Source organism: Hippopotamus amphibius, chromosome 3 (genome assembly GCF_030028045.1).
Source record: "Hippopotamus amphibius kiboko isolate mHipAmp2 chromosome 3, mHipAmp2.hap2, whole genome shotgun sequence".
NCBI lineage: Eukaryota > Metazoa > Chordata > Mammalia > Artiodactyla > Hippopotamidae > Hippopotamus > Hippopotamus amphibius.
In genome coordinates this window covers 195122853-195143531 of record NC_080188.1, presented here as the reverse complement: position 1 = coordinate 195143531, position 20679 = coordinate 195122853, and the positions used below count along the sequence as shown (strand labels likewise).

The 20679-nt window shown below is 34.6% G+C and overlaps 1 protein-coding gene across 7 annotated transcripts in view; it reads left to right on the top strand.

Annotated features, from left to right (window-relative positions):
• Positions 1-20679, top strand: part of DENND1B (DENN domain containing 1B) — a 260389-nt gene that overhangs the window by 100347 nt on the left and 139363 nt on the right. For all 7 annotated transcript variants that reach the window (XM_057726003.1, XM_057726001.1, XM_057726007.1 and 4 more), the window contains exons 4-6: positions 3063-3112; positions 5094-5213; positions 18557-18626. In XM_057726003.1, the coding sequence (XP_057581986.1) occupies positions 3063-3112; positions 5094-5213; positions 18557-18626 (240 nt within the window). The remainder of the gene's footprint in view (positions 1-3062; positions 3113-5093; positions 5214-18556; positions 18627-20679) is intronic.

The window sequence follows — 20679 nt, the reverse complement described above, 5'->3', positions numbered from 1 at the left end:
GTAATTTACCCAGTGTGGCCAAGAGGACTGTGTAACCTCAGAGAACGTCAGCTTTTCAGTGGAGGTAAGGGGAAGGAGCCAGTGAGGAGGAGGACAGTTACAGATTCTAACAGTGATGCATCTCATTGCCTCTTAGAGTTTTCTCAGAGACATTCTAAGACCTTTGTAGTTACTAAACTTTAATCAAGAGGTAAACTTTACATTTTCAGCCTTTTTAAAAAAGTGGATTCTTAAATGCTTGTTTCCTCTTTTATTTGATGAATTTATAAAGCTCAGTGGTAACCTCATGGGTAAAGAGTCAATATACCACTCTTAACACAAGCATTTTACCCTCTTCTCTCTTAAAGGGTCAGTTTGATCATAATGCTTATTAGTCCAGATACAGGATATAGGACAGGAAACCTCCACAATGTATGCATTTTCATCAGTCCTTGTTTTCAGTTGTGTACACATTTCCCAGTCAGTTTATTTATATGGTGTATGTGTGTCTTTAGGGCATATGCAGATATATGTGTTATTGCCCCTTGCATTTTGCTATTCATAATTTTATTTTCTGTATCATTCTTTTTGTTATTTCTGTGCTTAACAGTTGACATGTTAGTCGTGTTCTTTTTGTATTAACGTATTTTAGAGAATTAAGAGGATTTTGAGAACCTGAATAATTTTTCTTGCCTAAAGAAATTAGATATTTCATAAAAACAAAACCTGGTAGGAATAGAGAAACATAACTTTTGAAGAGTGTTGTCTTAAACCTTTCACCTAATCTATGGATGCCAGTCCAGAAATGTGTGGGTGTGGGGGGTGTGTGTGTGTCGTGTCAAGAGCACTGTGTGGTGGGAACACCAGAGTTTATGAGCACTCTAATCAATATAAAAGTACAATTTTCAGTTAACATCATTGTTATAAAGATCCAAAAAACTGTTTGCATGTACTTTATTCCTTCCTCCAACTCTCTTTCTCTCTCTGTCTTTTCTTTTTCAACCTCAGTTTGAATAGCACCTGTAATTAAGGAAGAAAACCGAGCCCTGGGAGCTAGGTAGGACTTGCAGCCATTGATCTGTGTAAGCCCAGCTTATACTGTCAGGGGAGGAACAGTCAACTGCTGAGCTGCTTTGTCACTGACATAAGCTGAGAGAGGATTTTTTTTGTCTATACTGTTTATACACTAGTCTATAGACCTGCTGGCTGGTTGAATTTTAAAGAGTGCGGAGGTTTAAAGACTTGTCCCCTGAGGGATGCTTCTGCCAGTTGGGGAGCGAGCGGAGGCTGTTTTGCAGAAGTGTGTGCATGTGTGTTGCTGTGGAAGGAGGGAGGGGGAGGGTGTGAACGATTGAGCAACTAACCAGGAAGCATTCTTCTTCATTTGAGGCTTAAAATCGATGTGAAATATATTATTAATTCGGGTGTATTTGGAAGCAGACAATGGATTTCGAATATCTATCTTTATTGTTACAGAAATGATATGAACAGCTTTGCAGGGGGGTATCTGAATAGTGTTCGTGTGTGCTGTACATATGGGAACTGGCTTCACTCTTTTGCAGCACAAGATAAGAATTAGCCATAGTCAAATGAACTGTTCTCTTTTGTAATGACCTGTTTTCAGTTTAAGTAATTCGAATTATTTCACGTTTAGCAGCCCTTTGAGTTCCATTTGTTGATAATAAAGCATTGTCAGTAGTAAAGCAGCTTTTTCTAAATACGGGGTTTGTGCTCATACTTAGAAATGTACATGTTCATAAGCAAACCAGGTACCCTGCCCTATAGACAGAAGATAACTGTTTTCCATATGCTTGTCTTTCAGCTTCAGGGACTTAGGCTCTTAAAGCTTTCTTAAGTTTTGGCATTGGAATTTTATGGAGGTTTATTTTTAATTGATACTTTATATCCGTCTACATTTTAAAAGAAGGTTAGAAATTCTGCTTTAAAACAATACTATGTTTCTGTATCGGGTTTAATATTCATATATGGATGGATTTCTCTGAATGTAAGTTTTACTGGTAAAGGGGTAATATGTAAATGTTTTGGGGGAGGGTGACTACTGCATCGAGATATTGGTTCTTTTTTCTTTTTAATATGAAACATCCTTATAAATCTCTGCTTTGTCTTGTAAAATGACCTGGCTTTAAACTTGTATGATGGTCTCTTCAATTCTGAAGTTTAACTTTATAATAGGAGTTAATTTTAGGTTGTTTTTCATATATAACAAAATAGATCTTTTTCTTTTTTGTTTTGCCAAATATCTGACAGTTATCTGCATTATGCTGTACTTGTTAATGTATATGATTTCTAAAAGCTTTTAAAATTATTTTATAATGACTATAAAATCACTGCAAATTTCAAAGTCAGTAAGATTGTTTTCTATGCTTACTTAAAACATTGATTTTCATATTAGGCAATTCTTAAATAAAAGCACACAGAGTAGAAGCAATGTTGTTTTAACACTTAAAGGCTTGTTTTTAGATACACATTTGTTTAAGAGTGTTATTTGAGGTAAAACTTAGTGTTACTGCTGTTGAATTTACCAAGAGTTCAACATATAAATGTGTTTCTTTAGCTATAGAAAATCCTCTTTTTTGAACCATTTAACTATGGGGCATGTAGAGTTGTTATACCTCTCAGTAATTCATTCTGCTGCCAACTTCATTCCCTTTTCTCTGCCTGCATTTTAATTGAAACAACGTTTATAGTTTTGAGCCCGGATCTGTCAGCAGTCCCTGTGGCTGGTCTGTGGTACAAGTAGCAGCAGACGCAGCTTACCCATATGGTGCTGTGTTCTTGTAAAATCCATATGGCCTTGTTGAAGGGAGTCCCAGCGGGGATGTGAGGGGTGTTAATACCCTTCAGGCCAGGCCTTTCCCTCCTGGGGCTTCCGTGGCATTGTCAGTGCAATCTGCCAAAGCACACACTTAATTCCTTTTTAATAATCAATTACATTAGTCTAGGAACCTCTGCTATTTTTCTTAAAAAAACAAACTTTTTCCCTAAAAAAAAAATCCAAAAAAGTTTTGAATGCATCTTTAAAAATATTCTAAAGCTTTTTTTTTTTTAATTTGCATTTGCAGGAAGTACTACAGACTGTGCCAAAGTTCTGTTTCCCCTTTGACGTTGAAAGGTACAGTATAAGTCATCATTTAAAATAACCTTAGCCCATCTTAGTGAGAACTTAAAGTTATTACGTTTTGTTTATAAAATGAAATGTACTTTTTTTCCACTGCCTCTTAACAAAAAAGACTAGAGGTTCAAAATTAAATAATATTTGAAATGGAGAAGCCTTCCAAATCATTATATCTTCTGTTTTTTCCACTGTGCCAGTTAGGGTTAGTCTTAAGGTTCCATTTCTCCCTTTTGTTCTTCAGGTACATATTGTAAGCACGAGGAGAAAAAAAAAACATTAATATGCCCTTTATCAGAGCCTTAGAATTGTGTCTTTTAAAATTAGACATATATATCCTGGTTTCTATCTCACTTCACCCTGATTGAAAAGACCATCTGTGTGATATTGTAAAACTCATGGCTGGTTGTCTCCCAAGAATAGCTTTATAGAAATAGTGCAATATTATGGAAAGCTGCAGAGAAACCCTCTTACCCAGCAGTTTTGAAAATCTCATTATGTTTGTATTTTACTGAACAAATGCTGAATGAATAGAATATTACCTGTGTGTAGCTGGAATGTCACAGAATATATAGCCCTTTGAGCATAATAACAGATCATTTATTGTTTTTCATGTGATTTTCACACCCTATTATCAGTTTTTTTAAGAGTATGCTGGGAGGCGATCTTAAAAGAAAATTTATTTCAGGAAAATATTTTGCTAAAAGTAAAGATTAGTAAAAATCTAAAATTCTACAGTGTTAAAGATAGAGCCTTTCAAAGGACAGGTTAATGGATACTAGTAAGAACTGCTGGTGAGTGATGCCCCTTGTTTTCCTCTTTCTGGGGAACCAGTTGTGCCTGCTAAAGCTGCAGTTTCCAAAGTAAGAGCAAAGATGAAGGAAAGGAAGGAAAGGTATGGAAGGAAATTGTGAACATTGGGCACTAGAGGGCACAGCAGACGCTAGAGGTTGTTTTTAAAGTTTGTTGAAATTAAAAAATAAAACAACCAAAAAAACCCCCACAAACCTGTCCACATAACAGTGTGTTTGGTAAGTGTTCAGCATTTGAAATGCAGTATTTCCTGACAGTTGAAAATGATTTGTAGTATTGGTGCAGTAGGAGTAAGTAACTTATTTCTTTGTTCATAATTCCTGTGGCTATTTCAAAGCCAAAATTTAGGTGTGCTGGGAACTTTATTTTGGGACAAAGAAGCAAATGTTCCATTATTGTTGTCTAATGGCAAGATTATGGCCAGTAACAGGAAATACACTTGCATATTTTAAATAATAATAAAGGTTCAGTGTGATGATTTATACCACACCTTACCTGGCAGTGCGACACATGCAATGGTAGCATGATACTTAGTTCAGCATTAGCTAAAATTCTTTGCAGTAAGCTTTTTTATGGAAATTGTATTCTTACTTTGTACTTGGAAATTTATTACCAGGACATGGGTAGCTCTAGAAGAGAATGCTAACAAAAAATGCCAGTAGTAATTTGTATGGTACTTTATTGGGTGAGAATGTCAACAGAAGAAGCAATTAAACAGAGTTGGTCGTGGCAGCCAGTAGGCTGTGCAGCAGCGACACGCTTTGCTGTGGGAGCAGCCTCGGCGTAATCGGAGGAGGGGTGGGGAGGGCAGACCGTCACAACCCGCTTCTCACCCCCACGGTTCCATCGGTGGTATTTTCAGAATTTACGAAATATTTGATAAGTGCTTTCAAGCATGTGAAAACTTAGGTAAGACATCTTATGCTTCCCTAGTAAGGGACAGAATACGCAGAATTGCTCAACTACAGGTGTTACCACCTATTTTGGTTCTTGATTCATGATTTAGTTTACATGTTTCACACTCAGTTTTTAAACACAGCTCTAGCTCTGAGAACCAACTGATTGGAAAGGTGAAAACAATGCCACATAACATCCATTCTTGCTTTTGGTTTGCTGTAAGAAAGTCCTCATACAGGGCTTAAAGTGTTACAATATTACTGTGTTTTAGAGTGTCTCAGAATCAAGTCGGACAGCACTTTGCCTTTGTACTGACAGACATCGAAAGTAAACAGAGGTTTGGATTCTGCCGACTCACATCAGGAGGCAAAATCTGCTTATGCATCCTTAGGTGAGTATTTGTGGTGAAAAATAAAATTGGATACACAATAGCCTGTCTTTTGTCCGTTGCTATGCTTGGGATGCTTAAAAATATGCTTATATATATTTTTTATTTGTTTTCTTGAAATCCAACTAGGTTGAAAAATTATTTACTCTCTCTCTATAGCATCAATTATGTTTAAAGATTCACCAGTAACAGTAGAATTTTGCCTCAAAGAATTGGCTCTTTTTTTAAAAAAAAATTATTCTTCTGAAGTATAGTTGATTTACAATACTGTGTTAGAATTGGCTCTTTTTAAAGATGAGTTTTTGTGGGTTTATTTTTGAAAAATTAAGATATGGGTTAAATAATATATGGTTCACATATTAAGTAGGATGCAGAAAATTCGGTTAATATGTGCTCTTTTCTGTTGCTGACCCAGAACTTGGATTTCTGAAAGTGAATAACATTGGTTTAAGGTAAAGGTTGCAAACTGGTGAATCTGGGAAGAAGTGTTTAGAGGTGTTTTATTTGGCCATATGGTGTTTTAAAAATTTTAGAAGATATTTCTAACCTTATAAATTGTAGTGAAATTTTGTATAAAGTTCATGTTTCTCATTCCTTTTGCGAGAGCTGGTCTTGCTGCCCCAGCAGCAGTGAGCTGGCACTGAGCAGCAGGTGTCTCATTGTGTGCGGAGTCTACTCGTTTCACAAGCCCTACCTGTGCGCCTCCGTCACTTACCTGGTTGGCCTGGACTCGGTAGACAGCTGAGAGCGTGTCTCTGTCTGTGGACCTTGGGTTTGAGTTGCTGGTACTGAGGAGGGAGGGTCCTGAAGGTTAGCTTCCCTTTAATATACCCTGATGACTCAGAAGTGCAGGTGCGCCTGTCCTGTGAGTGTAATATGGATGTTGGTCAAGCTAGATTCTGTAGAAATTCTGGATTCAAAGAAATAACGTTAAATTTAATAAAATATTGCAGGAGAACGCGGGTACAAAATTGACGTCTTCTCTGTTCATTTGCTGTTTAGCTACCTTTCTGTCACTCTTTGAGGGTTGGTTATAAATTTTACTCAGAATATTTGTTAGAGTTGGAGAATTGTTTTCAGTCTTTATTCAAACTAAGCATTTAACTGCTCTATAAGTAATAGAATGTGAATGTTCCTCTTTTTTTCTTTAGGCACAACTTTTCCTTCTGGAACAGTGGTATTTAAAACTTAATGTTTTGTCCAGAAGACTGTTATGCTTCAAGCGGTAGGCTGATTCTTCTAGTTTGAAGCCAGATTTTTAGGCAGCGGGGTTGGGAGTGACCATGTGGAAAGTGGGTGGTGGGATCTCCTTTTATCTTTGTGTTTCATGCTGAAAGTTCCAAAGGTACACTTTAAAGGGGACTGTCACCTCATACACTCTGCCCAAGGCACGTTTGCTCTAACAGAAGGACCAAAGGTGTACGTGCTAATTTTTCTCTGTGAATTTTTAAATCTTTTCTTTAAAAAGTCAAATTTACAGAAAAGTTTCAAGAATAGAACCGTGAGCTCTTATCTACACATCCCCTAGATTCAGTTGTTAACCCGCTTCTGTCTCTCCCCTCTTCCACTCTCTCAGTGTACACACACACACACACACACACACACATTCTCCATGTCGCTTTTTCTCTCTTATAGTGTGTTTTTGCTAACCCATTTGAGAGTAACTTATAGACATCATTCTTCTGTAATATTTGAATCTGTTTTACAGCTCATCTCATGGCCTCCAAAGTGAGTTCCTGATATTCATAATTAAAGAGTCTAAATCTTTCTCTTTGTTTTGAACTCTTAACATACTTTGAATACACTGAACCTATTAATAATTAGCAAATAGTTATTAAATTTTCACAATAGTCCCGATAAATGTGCTTGTAGAATAAACATTCTTAGATATTTCTGTTTCAATTTAGGAAAGCCATTGTTAACCTTGAAATATTTACACAAAATATGAGCCACAGCTATTTATTAAATGATTGAAAGATTAGTGTGGTGTCTGTATCTCCAAACCAGTTGTCATTAATTTGTAGGAAACAGATTCTAGAGCAGTTGCCATAATCAAGTTATTTTTATGTGGTTCTCAAACTCGTCTGTGTGGAAGAAGACTTGAATATTGTAGTTCTCTGCATGAAGAATAGTCTTACCTGCAGAGAATATGGTTCTATTATATTAATGTAATAAAAAACAAAAAACTCATCTCTGCCAATAAAGAAAACTTTTCACAATAAGCAGTATTGGTTATTTAGTCTTTTTAAAAGGAGTAAATATTCTTTTTATTTTTGTTAATTGATGGTGCTTTCTGGTAAATAAGAAATAGATATCAAAGCTTTATGAAAAAACTGTGGAAGAGAATCTTAAATTGAGAAAATTCTATCCTACAGCTTATTTTTTCTTAGAAAATTAGACGACTGCCATCTCAAGATATTAATGGCATGTCTCAGTTGTTGTCCTGGAAAGTAGTATGCAGTGGTGTTCTTGGAGAATAGCCAAGTTAGAGAATAGCCAGTAAGTTAGCAAACAGAGAACTAAAATATAATCAAATTCAGCAGTTTATTCAGAAAGTTGTGATGGATAGGTAAATGCCTGTTTTAAGGTATAATCAGTGTACGTCTGTGAAAATAATTTCGACAAGTCTCTGTGAGTTCTATAGTGAGAGGAATAATGGTGTTTTGGGTCCTAGTTTGTCCATATACTACACCAAGTCTTCACCACTTTAGATTTAACTTTGTAAGTGTTGAAAGGAAGGATGAAACTCTGAATGTGCTAGAAGAAAATGTTGTTGATTTTTGAAAACTACTGTAGCCATGAGAGCCTTTGAATCCTGACGTTGAATCCTGAAGCCAAAAGCGTTGGCATCTTTGGCTATATAATGATGAAAATTTATGTTTGGCGACAAATATAGTCAGGAAATTTAATATACCAATAATAAGCTGGTAGGAATATATTTACAACCACTGTAACAGAGAGTTAATCACCACAGAATATAATAAACACCTACAGGTTAATAAGAGAGAGAAAAACAACCCAGTAGAAAAATACGTAAAGCATCTGAATAACATATTCACAGCGGAAATGTGAATAACATATATACCTACGAATGATGCTCACCTTACTAAAGGAAAAAGAAATGAGCATGTTAAGATCGGCAGAAATGGAAATTAAAAAAAAAAGCCTAAGAGGAGATAGTTCATGTTCTGTTTGTAGGACTATAAAATGACATGACTTTTTGAAGGAGAATTTTAAAATATCAGATTTTTAAAGTCTCCTACTCCTTGGCTCAATTAATTCCAGTTCTTGGAATGTAATTCTTAGGGATATTCCCAGTAGTGAGCAGTAAAGTGTGAGCAAAGTTATTTATTACGACATGGTTTATAACAGCAAAAACATTGTCTAATTGCTTAGGTACTTTGTGGTCCCTTCCCCAGGCTCCATGTTGTGCCCCCTCCCTGCCGGAATGCTGTCTGTGCTGTTCACTGATGCGTTGTATTCCCAGTGCCTGCAATAGTGAACTCTTAATAGATATTTGTTGAGTAAATACATTAATGAATTAATGACTAGTACAATGGAAAATTATTTATCTGTTCGTAAAAATTATACTCACATACATACACTGACTTGGAGAAATGTTTATAATATATTGTGAAATGATGAAAAGTTTCCAGGTAATATTTATAGTATGTTCTTATGTTTGTAAAGAACAAGTTATGTGCATATATAATTGTGTATATTATAAGAAGTAGTCAATAACAAAGATTTATATGTTAATACATTATTGTATATACTTATAAAAAAGTCTGAAAGGATAGATCTCTAATTCTTTATACACTTAAGCATTCATCTGCTTTTTGCAAGGAGCAAAAGTAATTTTGCTGTAAAATTCTGAGATGTCAGGAGTATATAAAGAGCATATTAAAAATGAGAGTGGGAATTTACCCAGATCATCTTTGTTAGGTAAGACATCCAGGACGGGATATAGTCCTACGAGTGTGTTTTCCTGGAGAGACTCCAAAGGCCGCAGCTCATCATTGTTGACTAGCAGGATTAAGAATGGGAACAGGACAGGCGTTTCATTCTACACCCTTGAAATTTGGAATTATAGTGCAAAAGAATGATCTTTGGAAGAGAAAAAAATAGTACTTCTGAGGTAACCTTCCCATCACCATCTTAGAGCCAGATGTTAGTGTTTTTCTGTAATTTCAACACAAAATGTTCAACATGGTGGAAATGCTTTGTGAGATGATAGGAGAAATGCTACCACACCTAGTTTCTTTCCTACTGTTTTTTCTTTTCCAGCCACTCACATTTCATGTCCTCATATCCTTAAGATGTAGTAGCAGAAAGTTCGTTTAGTTTTGTATAAAAACCAAGACTTAGAATTTAAGGAGTCATTTTTGGAGGGGTGCGGGGAAGGAAGGTAGAATTGTCAAATGAATTATTCATAGGATTGGTTGGGGCAATCAGGTCTCTTCATTTAAAGGCCAGTTTCTTGAGTTCCATACTGTGCTTCCAGGGGGTTCTGTGAGAGAAGACCACCTCTGTTGGTTCTCTGTGTTCACTGGTGGCTTCCAGGGCTTTGGAATAATGTTTGCATTCAGTGTTTTGGGAGTGTCCTGGTCCTTTTAGAATTCAGCCTCAATTCTAAGTCCTAAAGTCTAAAACTTCTTAGAGTTAAGCATTATTAGGGCTAAAATTTATTGAGAAAAATGACAAAATACATGAATAAGCAAGACAGAAATATGTCTTTAACCATGTGTTTCTGATAACACAAGTAATATATTTTACTCTAGAAAAATGAGAAGATCCAGAAAAGTTTAAAAAAAGAAAATAAAGGCATTTATATTTGTAACATATAACCATCACTTAAATTTTGGTATTCATTCTAGTCTATTTCCATGACTTGTTAAGACACATTTATAAATCTTTCTATTGGATAGCAAACTAAATAATTACCTGTAGTCTTTATTCACAGTTTGTAAAATGAATGAATGCATATAGAAGTGGTTGATACATTGAAAAAGCTTCTGTGGCTTTCATGTTATCCCCTGTAAGTGCTGAGAATTTTTGTACATGCTTAATCTGACAGTTGGTCATTTCACTTTTTTTTCTTAAAAGTTGAGATTTAGTGCAAAGATGATTTCCTTTCTAGTTGTAGTTTTTAAAATTACTTATATCTTCACCTGGAGTATATTATGACTTTCAAATATGAAAAATTTTAGTATTTTGTTCTTGAAGCTGTCTTTTGTGCAAAATTAGTGCATTTATATTGAAACATGCTACATTTTTAGGTATTCTATTGTGATATAATACTGGATTGATTATTCAGAGGTCAGTTTCAGTATCAATGGTTTAAGATTGTTAGATAGAAATTAATAATTTCTATTGTTGTCTTTATGATATCCTGTTAAACGCTTTAAATTTTTTTCTATCGTGATCAACTATATCTTCATAAAAAAACTCATTTATTTTACCTTCTAAAGTTTGAGTTTGTGTTTTAATGGTCTAAATTTTAAAGTATAAATAAATATCTCTTCAGTTTTTGTTAATATCTAACAGTTTAAAATATTTCAGGTCCTTAAAGAGCAGTCATAATGAAAATGGAATACATTTAAGGATGATTAAGAATTTTTAATACAAAATAAAATTAAATACAAATTGGTAGTAAATTTTCAGTAGAGAAGCAAAAACTGACTGAGTGTTGGATTTCTTGAATAGCAAAGACTTTTAGGTTGAGATGACAGTGATAATACTAATAATAACAAATAAGTAAACAACAACATCAGGTAGTGTTTGTTTGCTATAAGCCAAGCATTTTGCTAAGTGATTTCTATACATTATTAATAAAAACTGCTCTATGCCTTAGAGCTCTGAAATAGAAAATTTTCACATAAAGCTTTAAAGCTACTTTTCATCCTGGATGATGCTATTATAAGACTTGAAAGTGCTTTAGATTTACCTTAGAGTTCTAAGCCAGAAAATTTACACACAATGCTATCAAAACCACAGGTTCTTTTTCTACTGGATTTACGCTGTTAAAAGATTTGAAAGTAAGTGTTTAATTTCTATTTGTTTCATTCACTTTTTAGAAGAAATATTAGAACTCAGGTTTATTTTATATAAAAGTTGATAATTTTGAATTTTGTATGCTTTAGCCTTTTCTATGTCATGTCTGTCCTACTTTAACAAGATTTCAAAAATACGCTGATATTACTAATTAAAATCATGCCAGTGTTTGTATTTAGAATTGCTTTCATATGATAGCAAAAATGCAAAAAGTAAACTTTTTTCCCAATTTGATTAACGTAATGTTACAACTATAAAATTGTCACCAAGGGTTCAGAATGAAATACCTTCATAAGGAAGACAGATTGGTGTTTGGGGCCTTTGTACTCCTCCCTGCCCCCTCTCTGTAACTCATACCAAACTTGAGCTTTCACACTCTTCCTTGAGGCAAGTCCCTTAGAAGCAGAATGTTTCAATTTTACACATTTTGTGTCAATTTTCCAGACAGAAAAACAGCCTCTAGACATTAGACGTTTTTCTACGGAAAGGCAGTTTCCTTAGTTTTATTTGATCACTCTAAGTTAGGTTCCTGCTGATCACTTAGACTGTTAGTGGTTACCTGACTATTTGACAAAAAACACTTCCTTTCCTTTATTTAACCTTTGACTTTTGGATGTAAAAGTTTTATCAGCTCGATAGTGGAAGCACAAGTGTGGGGGAAGTCTGCCTGCCACTGAGGGGACTCATGACTTTATATATTCATCTGTCTTTTGCCGTATGTCTTTATGAAAATTTATGGAAATAATCTTATTACTAACCTTTGAAGAATCTCCTGACTTTTGTTTTAAAATAATTGGTCTAAATGTATTTGTTTTATACTTATGTTTGTTTACAAGACTGTAAGAGTCAGAGGAATGCTTTGTTAAAGAATTACATTTTCAGTTTTATAAAATTCAAGTAAAATCTTATTTAGTCATTATGTGTTGGATACATTTTTAAAAACTTTCTGGGATTTTTGTGTTTGGTTGTACAAAACAGATTTTGAATGTCTTTGGGACTGTAAAATTTAGTGAAAACTATTTTAGCTTAATGATAATTGATCAGTTTAGGAGCTTATACATTAGTTAAAAATTAATAGCTTTGAACATATATTGTTTGAAAATTAAGAAACCACAAAAATAAGAACATGAGAATAACATTTCTTACCTGAGCAAGGTAAGCTCATATAATTTATGATATTTATTATACATATGTGTATTTTTTTTTTTGCCACACGTTTTATCTTTAAAGTGTATAATAGAATTTTGTTAAAATATTTGGATTATTGACGGCTTTGCATACCCTGGACCATTTTCTTGTTATATAAACAAGTAAGCAGGACTTCCTGTTGAATAGTTGCTCCATATCAGGGGTTGTGAATTCAATTACCTGTAGGGACCAGGTAGGAGCCTAAAATGAGATAAGCAGGTTTGGCTGACAATAGGAAATTGGGGTGATCTATGTAAACAGCACATCCAAAGACAGAAGCTGTTACCCAGCTCTAGGTATCTGTTGCAAAGTAAAAAAAAAAAAAAAAATTGTGTGACTAGTATTGCCTTTTTTTTTTTTTTTTTTTTTGATTTTTTAAGAGAAGAAATCTAAATTGTTAAGTGAGTTATCTGATTTAGAAGGTGGCCACTTATTCATTTCAACAACAGGAACGGTGTGTTGCCCAAACAGAACATGACTGTAGGCTGGGTGTGTCTGTATGTAGCCAGTTTGCACCCTCCACTCTGTATGCTGTTGTTTATTTGCAACAGAAAATGTCTCTGCTTCCTTGACATCCTTGGAGCGTGACTAGGTTACAGAGTAGTTCCACTTGGATACAAGTGATGTTTTCATTAAAAAAAAAAAATGAGTGATATGTATACTTAAAAAGGAGCTAGTTCTCACTAAGAACCAGTACATATTCACAAAGAGCACATTGTGTGTAACTAAACTCAGTTCTTTATGGTGAGGGTACTTACTGGTGTATCAGGCAGTGCTGTTGCAGAAATTGGAAAGAGTGTGTCCCATTATCTCTCATGAGCGAATTACACGTAGAATTACACGTAGAAAAACGTTGGCTAGACAATAGATAATGCAGTTATGAGTCTTCTTATTGGTTGAAATGTACTTAGATGTTGATAGATTTATGTTGTTTGGGGAGAGATCTTGTACCATGTTGCAGGCCATATCCTTTTCAAAATTTTTATCCACAGTGATGAACATACAAGCAGTATTAAAATCTGTAATTTGAAGGAATTACCGATCTGTTAAATGAAAGAATCAAATTAAGCAGATGTTTATCTGCTGGGAAATTTGCCCATATGAATAAAATATAATTTAAGAGGCAGAAAGAAAGATAATGCTCTGAACAAATTCTATAAGATAGAATTTACTTTAGTGGATAGAAATTATAAGTAGGCTGATTTAAGATTGAACCAGGATGAATGCATTTTGTCACAGTTTATGCAGCTTGCTGAAAACATCTGGTCAGTGGACAGTGTTTATTCAAAGGCTGGATGTTATAGAAATACATCTGTGTTGGGTGACTGACACACCCCTGAGCATTTATTGCTCAGTCTGAGTTCTGATCTCAGGCCTGCCGTTTGGTAGCTTTGTGACCCTGGATAAGTTGTTTTACCTTAGTTTAGTCAAATATACATCATAGCATTACTATAATGATTAAATGAGAGAACACATATAAAGTACCTAGTGTATTTTCATACATATAGTTTGTGCCTAAGAAGTTTTCTCTGTCCTCCCAATTATTTTAACATGTGGAATCTCTGATTCTTAGATTCTGCTCTCTACTCCCTAGATGAGCATAGACCTGACTAGTAAGTCTTAACTGTCCAAACAGAAATAACGAAGCATGATGGAGCCTTAGAGATCACTGTGAGAAATATCCCATAGGTGTAAGCCTTGTTGTGATGGTTCACATTATGTTAGTCTGATTTATAGCAGTGATCTACATATAGTAGAGTCAAGTGTTGAATGAGCATGAGAGCGAAATCCAGCATCCCCTGTATAAAGAACAGATGTAGCCTGGTGTCAGGATGCAATGCAGTGAGAGTATTCTTGGAGATAGTAAAAAATAGTAATAATTATACAACAATACCAAAATACCTAGCTCTGTTAAGTTTTGAAAAGTAAACTGAATGTTAACCAATTATTAATTCAGTTTGTTTCATTTTCAAAAACATCTATAATCTTACAAATTTTTTTTTTGGTATAAATTAGCCTCTTAAATGAAAAATTGGATTCCAGTTTGTTCTCATAATTCAAAAGAAATTAAAAGGGGAAGATTACCAATGAAAAGTAATAATGTAAAAATGAGAAAACCAGAACATTTGGTCTAGAAAAAAAAGATTTTATCACTTTGTAATAACTTATAATTATGATATATTTATTACATACCTTATTTTTACAGCGAACCAGGAAGGAAGTTCAAACAAGTTTCCACATTATTTGAGTAAGGCGAAAATGGCAATATAAGGATTAACAGGTAGACATGCAAACCACCTAAAATGAGTAAATCTTGCTTTATCTTAAGATTCTTGAGAGTAGGATGGAAACAGACCAGCGTGTTCCTTGAATAGATTAGGTCTCATCTTTCTGAGCATATAGATCTGAATTACATAATACATTGGAGTTTTCTTGAAATAGCAATTCCTTCAGGCTATTAAAGGTTGAAATGTGACTATGCAGTGACTACAAATGAAAGGAATTGTACTGTATCCAAGGAAATACAGTGTGTCTTGGCAGGACATCCTCCATGAAAATTATTCCATTGAGTTGTAGTGAGTATAGAAAATATGATGTGGTAATTTGCATGATATTGAGTTGATAATCTAAAAACGGTATTAGTAATTTTTAAGGGTTTTTTTTTTTCTTTTTTGTGAGTGAAAGATATGGTAGAAAATAGATTAGCCATTTAAGCACTAGGGTTAAAAGAGTTGAGTAATTTAAACATGAAAATTGAGGTAACCAATACCAATTCCTTCCCTTGTTTTTTTTTGAAGTAGGACTTAAATTACTTTATTTTATTTATTTTTTATTGGCTGCATTGGATCTTCGTTGCTGTGCGCGGGCTTTCTCTAGTTGCGATGAGAGGGGCTACTCTGTTGTGGTGCACAGGCTTCTCATTGCAGTGGCTTTCCATGTTGTGTAGCATGGACTCTAGGCATGCGGGCCTCAATAGTTGTGGCATGTGGGCTCAACAGTTGTGGCTCATGGGCTGTAGAGCACAGGCTTAGTAGTTGTGGCACACGGGCTTACTTGCTTCGCGGCATGTGGAATCTTCCCAGACCAGGGAACGAACCCATGTCCCCTGCATTGGCTACTAGGGAAGTCCCCAGTACCAACTTCTGATTTTCAGATTTCCCCCAAACTGTAAGAGCTTTGGCACACACCCACCCAAGTTTTTCCAGGCTCCCACATGAGGCTGTCAGCTTGTTGTAACCTCCTGTCGCAGAAACTCCTTCCCAGGGTTCTCATTCCTGTTTCCCTCTGGACTGGTGCTCTCCAGGTGTTGGCACATTTATCTTTAGACTTACCTGTTCTTCCCTGGGGTTGGATATCTTGTCTCTATATCTCCGTTATCCTCCTCTCTGCTTCACTGCTCCATTTTGTTGCTTCCCTGAAGTATTATGGAGAAGGTAAATTTTTGAGTCCTAGAAGGACTGAAAATGCTGCTAGTTTATCCCCACACTTGATTAATAGTTTCTCTGGACCAAGAATTCTAGAATGCAGAGGATTTAACCTCTGCCTTTGGAGGCATTATCTTCTGTCTTCCCAGAATTGCTGTTGAGACAGAGGTTCAGGGACGTTTTGGACTTGATGCCTCAGTGTGCTACCTGTTTTGTCTCTTTGGAAATTCTTATCTGCTTTTCTATCCCCTGTTCTGGAATTTCACTGTGATACTCCGGTTTGGCTCAATTTATTTTACAGTTAACCTGGTGGCACTTTCAACCTGGAGACTCATGTCTAAAGTTCTGGGATTTTACCAATATTTTTAAAAAGAAATTTTCATTTCTTTTTTCCCCTCTTTTTTCTCTCTTTTTTTTAAGAACCGCTATTAGTTAACTACATGATAGTTGAGATTGATACCCTGATATTTTAATATTTACTGTCATATCAGTTTGTCCCTTTCTCCTAATTCCTAGGAGATATTCTTGATGTAGTTTCTAACCTTTCTATTGATTTTAGTTTTTTCAGCATTTATATTTTGAATTTCTAAGAAATCTTTCTTGTTTTCTAATAATTTATTTTTTCACTTTTCTCCTTTTTTAGATTTGATTTTGTTTGATAGCATCCTGTTCTTTTATTCAGCTCCTAAGGATATTAATGATAATTTTTGAAACTCTCATCTGATGTTTGTACTATCTTTGTTTACTTAGAGTTCCTTTTATGTTTGTATCGATGTCTATTTCCTCAAATGTCTGGTGGTTGGACAGTTAATTTATATTTAAGATAGAGGCACTAAACTGAATTAGAATTATCTTATTTGCAGTGGTGGGTTTCACTACAAGAAAATACAGGGCCTTTGAGGTGTTTTCCTGCTTTGAGAGATTCACAAATCAGTGTTTCAGGATGCTCTGGGGACCAGCCTATTGGCTAATGGTCATTTTCCCTTCTGTTGACACTCAGATTTTGGTTTTCTCTCTTCTGCTAAGTCAGTTATTCTTTGTTTGCTTACCACTTTTAGAAAGCCATTCACCTGTGTTGCTTTTGTCTTGTGCTCATTAATTTATATGTTTTTATTCATTTACAGTAATTTTAGTGGCATTTCCAAAGGGCACAGAGATAAATGGATGTACATGGTATGCCAGATTTAACGAGAAGTTGGTAGATATTTTTAAATATAATAGGCATCTTTTATATCATTTATAATTTGTAACGATCATTTTAAAGAACTCTATTGCATTCTGCTGAGTAAAGATACTATAGTTTACCTGAATTTTCTGAGTTTAGGCCACTCCTGATTAAAAAGCATCATTCATGGTCACTAATAAATCAGATATTATATGGAAAAATGCAGAAAGAATGCTGTTTTTCTAAGCTCTAGTCATTGGTTTTTTTAATTTTAAATCTGTTAGGTATCTCTACTCTTGTCAGTATATAATTGTGTAGTAAAAGTATCACACTGTTTTCTCTTAAAAGTAGTCTGTTGTAGTCATTCTTTGAAGAAAAAATGAATATTTGTTAATTGATAATTAACTGCACTGGTGTGTTTTGTCATTTATTCTTAAATATGAAAAGTGTTCATTTTAATAAACAAAAACTGTGGATGGATTTTAAATATACATACCTTAGTTTGTTGAAAAGGAGTACAGATTTTATCTAGTACAATTGATTTTTGGATTTTGTATTTTGCTTTCATAAAATTATGTTTGTGTCTAGCAAAATGAATCAAAATGAATTTTAAATTATATATGTTTTTGATACTTAAATGCTATTTATAATATTTACAATTTTTAAAATAGGCTTTCTTCTTGATATTTATTTTGAAGTTCACTATTGTATGTAAACATCAATTTCTGAAGAATTGATTTAATTAATAAGCACATAATTCTATTTTTTATATACTCAGTTCAGTAATATTTTAAAATTAATGGTTATATCTTTGTTTTAAAAGCTTTTTAAAATTTGTTTTTATTTTATATCTTGTTACAGTGGTTAATTTTTTTTTTGGAACTTTATTTTTGGCTGAGCTGGGTCTTCATTGCTGCACGTGGGCTTTCTCTAGCTGTGGAGAGTCGGGGCTACTGTTCTTGCAGTGTGTGGGCTTCTCATTGGGGTGGCTCTCTTGTTATGGAGCATGGGCTCTAGGCACACGGGCTTCAGTAGTTGTGGCGCATGGGCTTAGTTGCTCTGTGGCATGTGGGATCTTCCTGGGGCAAGGATCAAACCTGTGTCCCCTGCATTGGCAGGCAGATTCTTAACCCCTGCGTCACCAGGGACTCCCCTGCAGGGGTTAATTTTCATTGTATGAGAGCTTTTGGTGCAGTCATACATACCATACCTGCCGTGCAATGGGATTAAGTGATTTTAGGAGCTGGGGACATACAATAGAAGTGTGTAATGAGTCACCTTTCTAAAGAAACTTTGTATTCTGATTACTTTATGAAAACTAATAATAGATTATATATCAGATTTTATTGTAACAGTGAAGAGAACATGGGTGTATAGTTCTTTTTTTGCCCTCCAGGATCAACCTGTTTGAAATAATATAAATTTGATGTTTATTTTGTCATCTTGTTTCTTGATTCTAAATTACACACACACACACACACGTTTTTTAAGTTGTTATTATTATTTTTTTACAGTTACCTGCCATGGTTTGAAGTATATTACAAGCTTCTAAATACTCTGTCAGATTACTTGGCTAAGGAACTGGTAAGTCATATTTTTTCCCCATTTTTAAAATTGTGGTAAAATACACATAACATGAAATTTACCATTTTAACCATCCTTAAGTGTACAGTTCAGTACCATTAAGTACATTCACATTGTTCTGCAATCATTAGTACCATCATCTTTACAACCTTTTTACTTCCCAGAGTGAATCTCTGTACCCATGAAACAGCAATTTCCCATTCCTCCCCGCCCCCACCAAGCCCCCGGCGACAACCATTGTACTGCATTCTGTCTGCCTGGATTGGACTGTGTACCTCGTATGTGTAGAATGGTACAATATAGATCTTTATGCTACTGTCTTATTTCACTTTATGTTTTGGGGTTCATCCATGTTGTAGCATGTGTCAATTTCCTTCCTGTTTAAGGGTGAATGATATCCCGTTATTCACACACCACATTTTGTTTATTCATTCTTATGTAGATGAACACTTGGGTTGCTTCCGCTGTTGTGAACAAGGCTGCTGTGAACACGGGTGTACCAATATCTGTTTGAGTTCATGTATTCAGTTCTTTTGAGTATATACCCAGAAGTAGAATTGTTGAATAATATGGTAATTCTATGTTTAATTTTTTGAAGAACTGCCATAACATTTTCCACAGTGGTTACATCAATTTACATTCCCACCAGCAATGCACAGGGTTCCAGTTTCCCCACATCCTCCCCAACACTTGTTATATTTTGCTTTTGTCTTGATTGTTTTTATGATTGCCATTCTAGTGGGTATGAAGTGGTGTATGATTTGGTTTTAATGTGCATTTCCCTAAAGATAAGTGATACAGAGTCTTCTCCTGTGCTTATTGGTCGTCGTATGTCTTCTTTGGAGAAATATTTAATCAAGTCCTTTGCCATTTTTTAATTGTGTTTTCGTATTGTTGAGGAGTGAGAGTTATTTATATATTCAGGTATTAATCCTTTATCAGCTGTATGATTTGTGAATATTTTCTGCCGTTGTGTGGGTTGGCTTTTTACTTTGTTTATAGTAGCCTTTAATGAAGTCCAATTTATCTGTTTTTTTTTCTTTTGTTGCTTTGTGCTTTTGGTGTCATGTCAAGAAATAATTTTCAGATCCAGTGTCATTAAGCTTTCTTTTTTTCTTCAGAGAATTTGAGTTTTAGCTCTTACATTTATCTTTACATCTTTATCCTTCTTTCTTAAAAATAAAAACAAAACAGAAATTTGCTTTGAATTAATGAACTTCTCTGGGATGATAATTTGTAAATGTTCCCCTTAATCATTCATTCGTATTTTAAACAAGGACTAATTTACTAAGATACTAGCTGTGCTGTTTGATGCAATTTAATTCAAATAAAAGGTTTTTTAAAAAAACTTTCGTGATTGCCTATTGTTGCTTTCTAATTTTCAAAAATAGGGTGCATTTTCTGATCTCTGGTTATCTGTTTAAATACTTGATACTCCCCCACATTTGAGGTTGTATTTCGTTTGGTCATCTGACATTGTGTTTTCTTTGCTTTTAGTTATAGCCTCAGTCTTTCTTTGAACTTTTTCTTTTACCTGTACCTAGAATTTTGGTGTTCTTATGTTCTTAGTTTTCTTTTCTCTTCTCTCTAGACATTACTCATGGGCATTTTATACACATTCTTAGTTGTAAGTACCACCACATTCTGATCTCTAAGAATGATCTTTCTGAAACCTGTTTATATCATTTTACTGCTTATAATCCTCTGAGTGGCTCCTTTTTTTTCCTTAGAATAAAATCTAAACGTGCAGCTTAATGCACTAGAAGCTTCGTGATCTGGCATCTGACATTCGCTCCTGGCTTATCTGCCCCCACTTTTCTGCACACAATATACTATCCTGGAGCTACTTAATATTTCCTAGAACATAACTCTACATAGTTGTCTTTCAGGATTTGAGATCACTCCCTCATGATTACTGGTAGAACACTCATCTTTGAAAATTCAGTGTGAATGTCTTTAAAAACAGACCTAAATTCAATACAAATACTACTCCAGATACTTTTTAAGTAGAATTTAAATGTATTATTAATAAATTAAGATACTTCTTTTACTC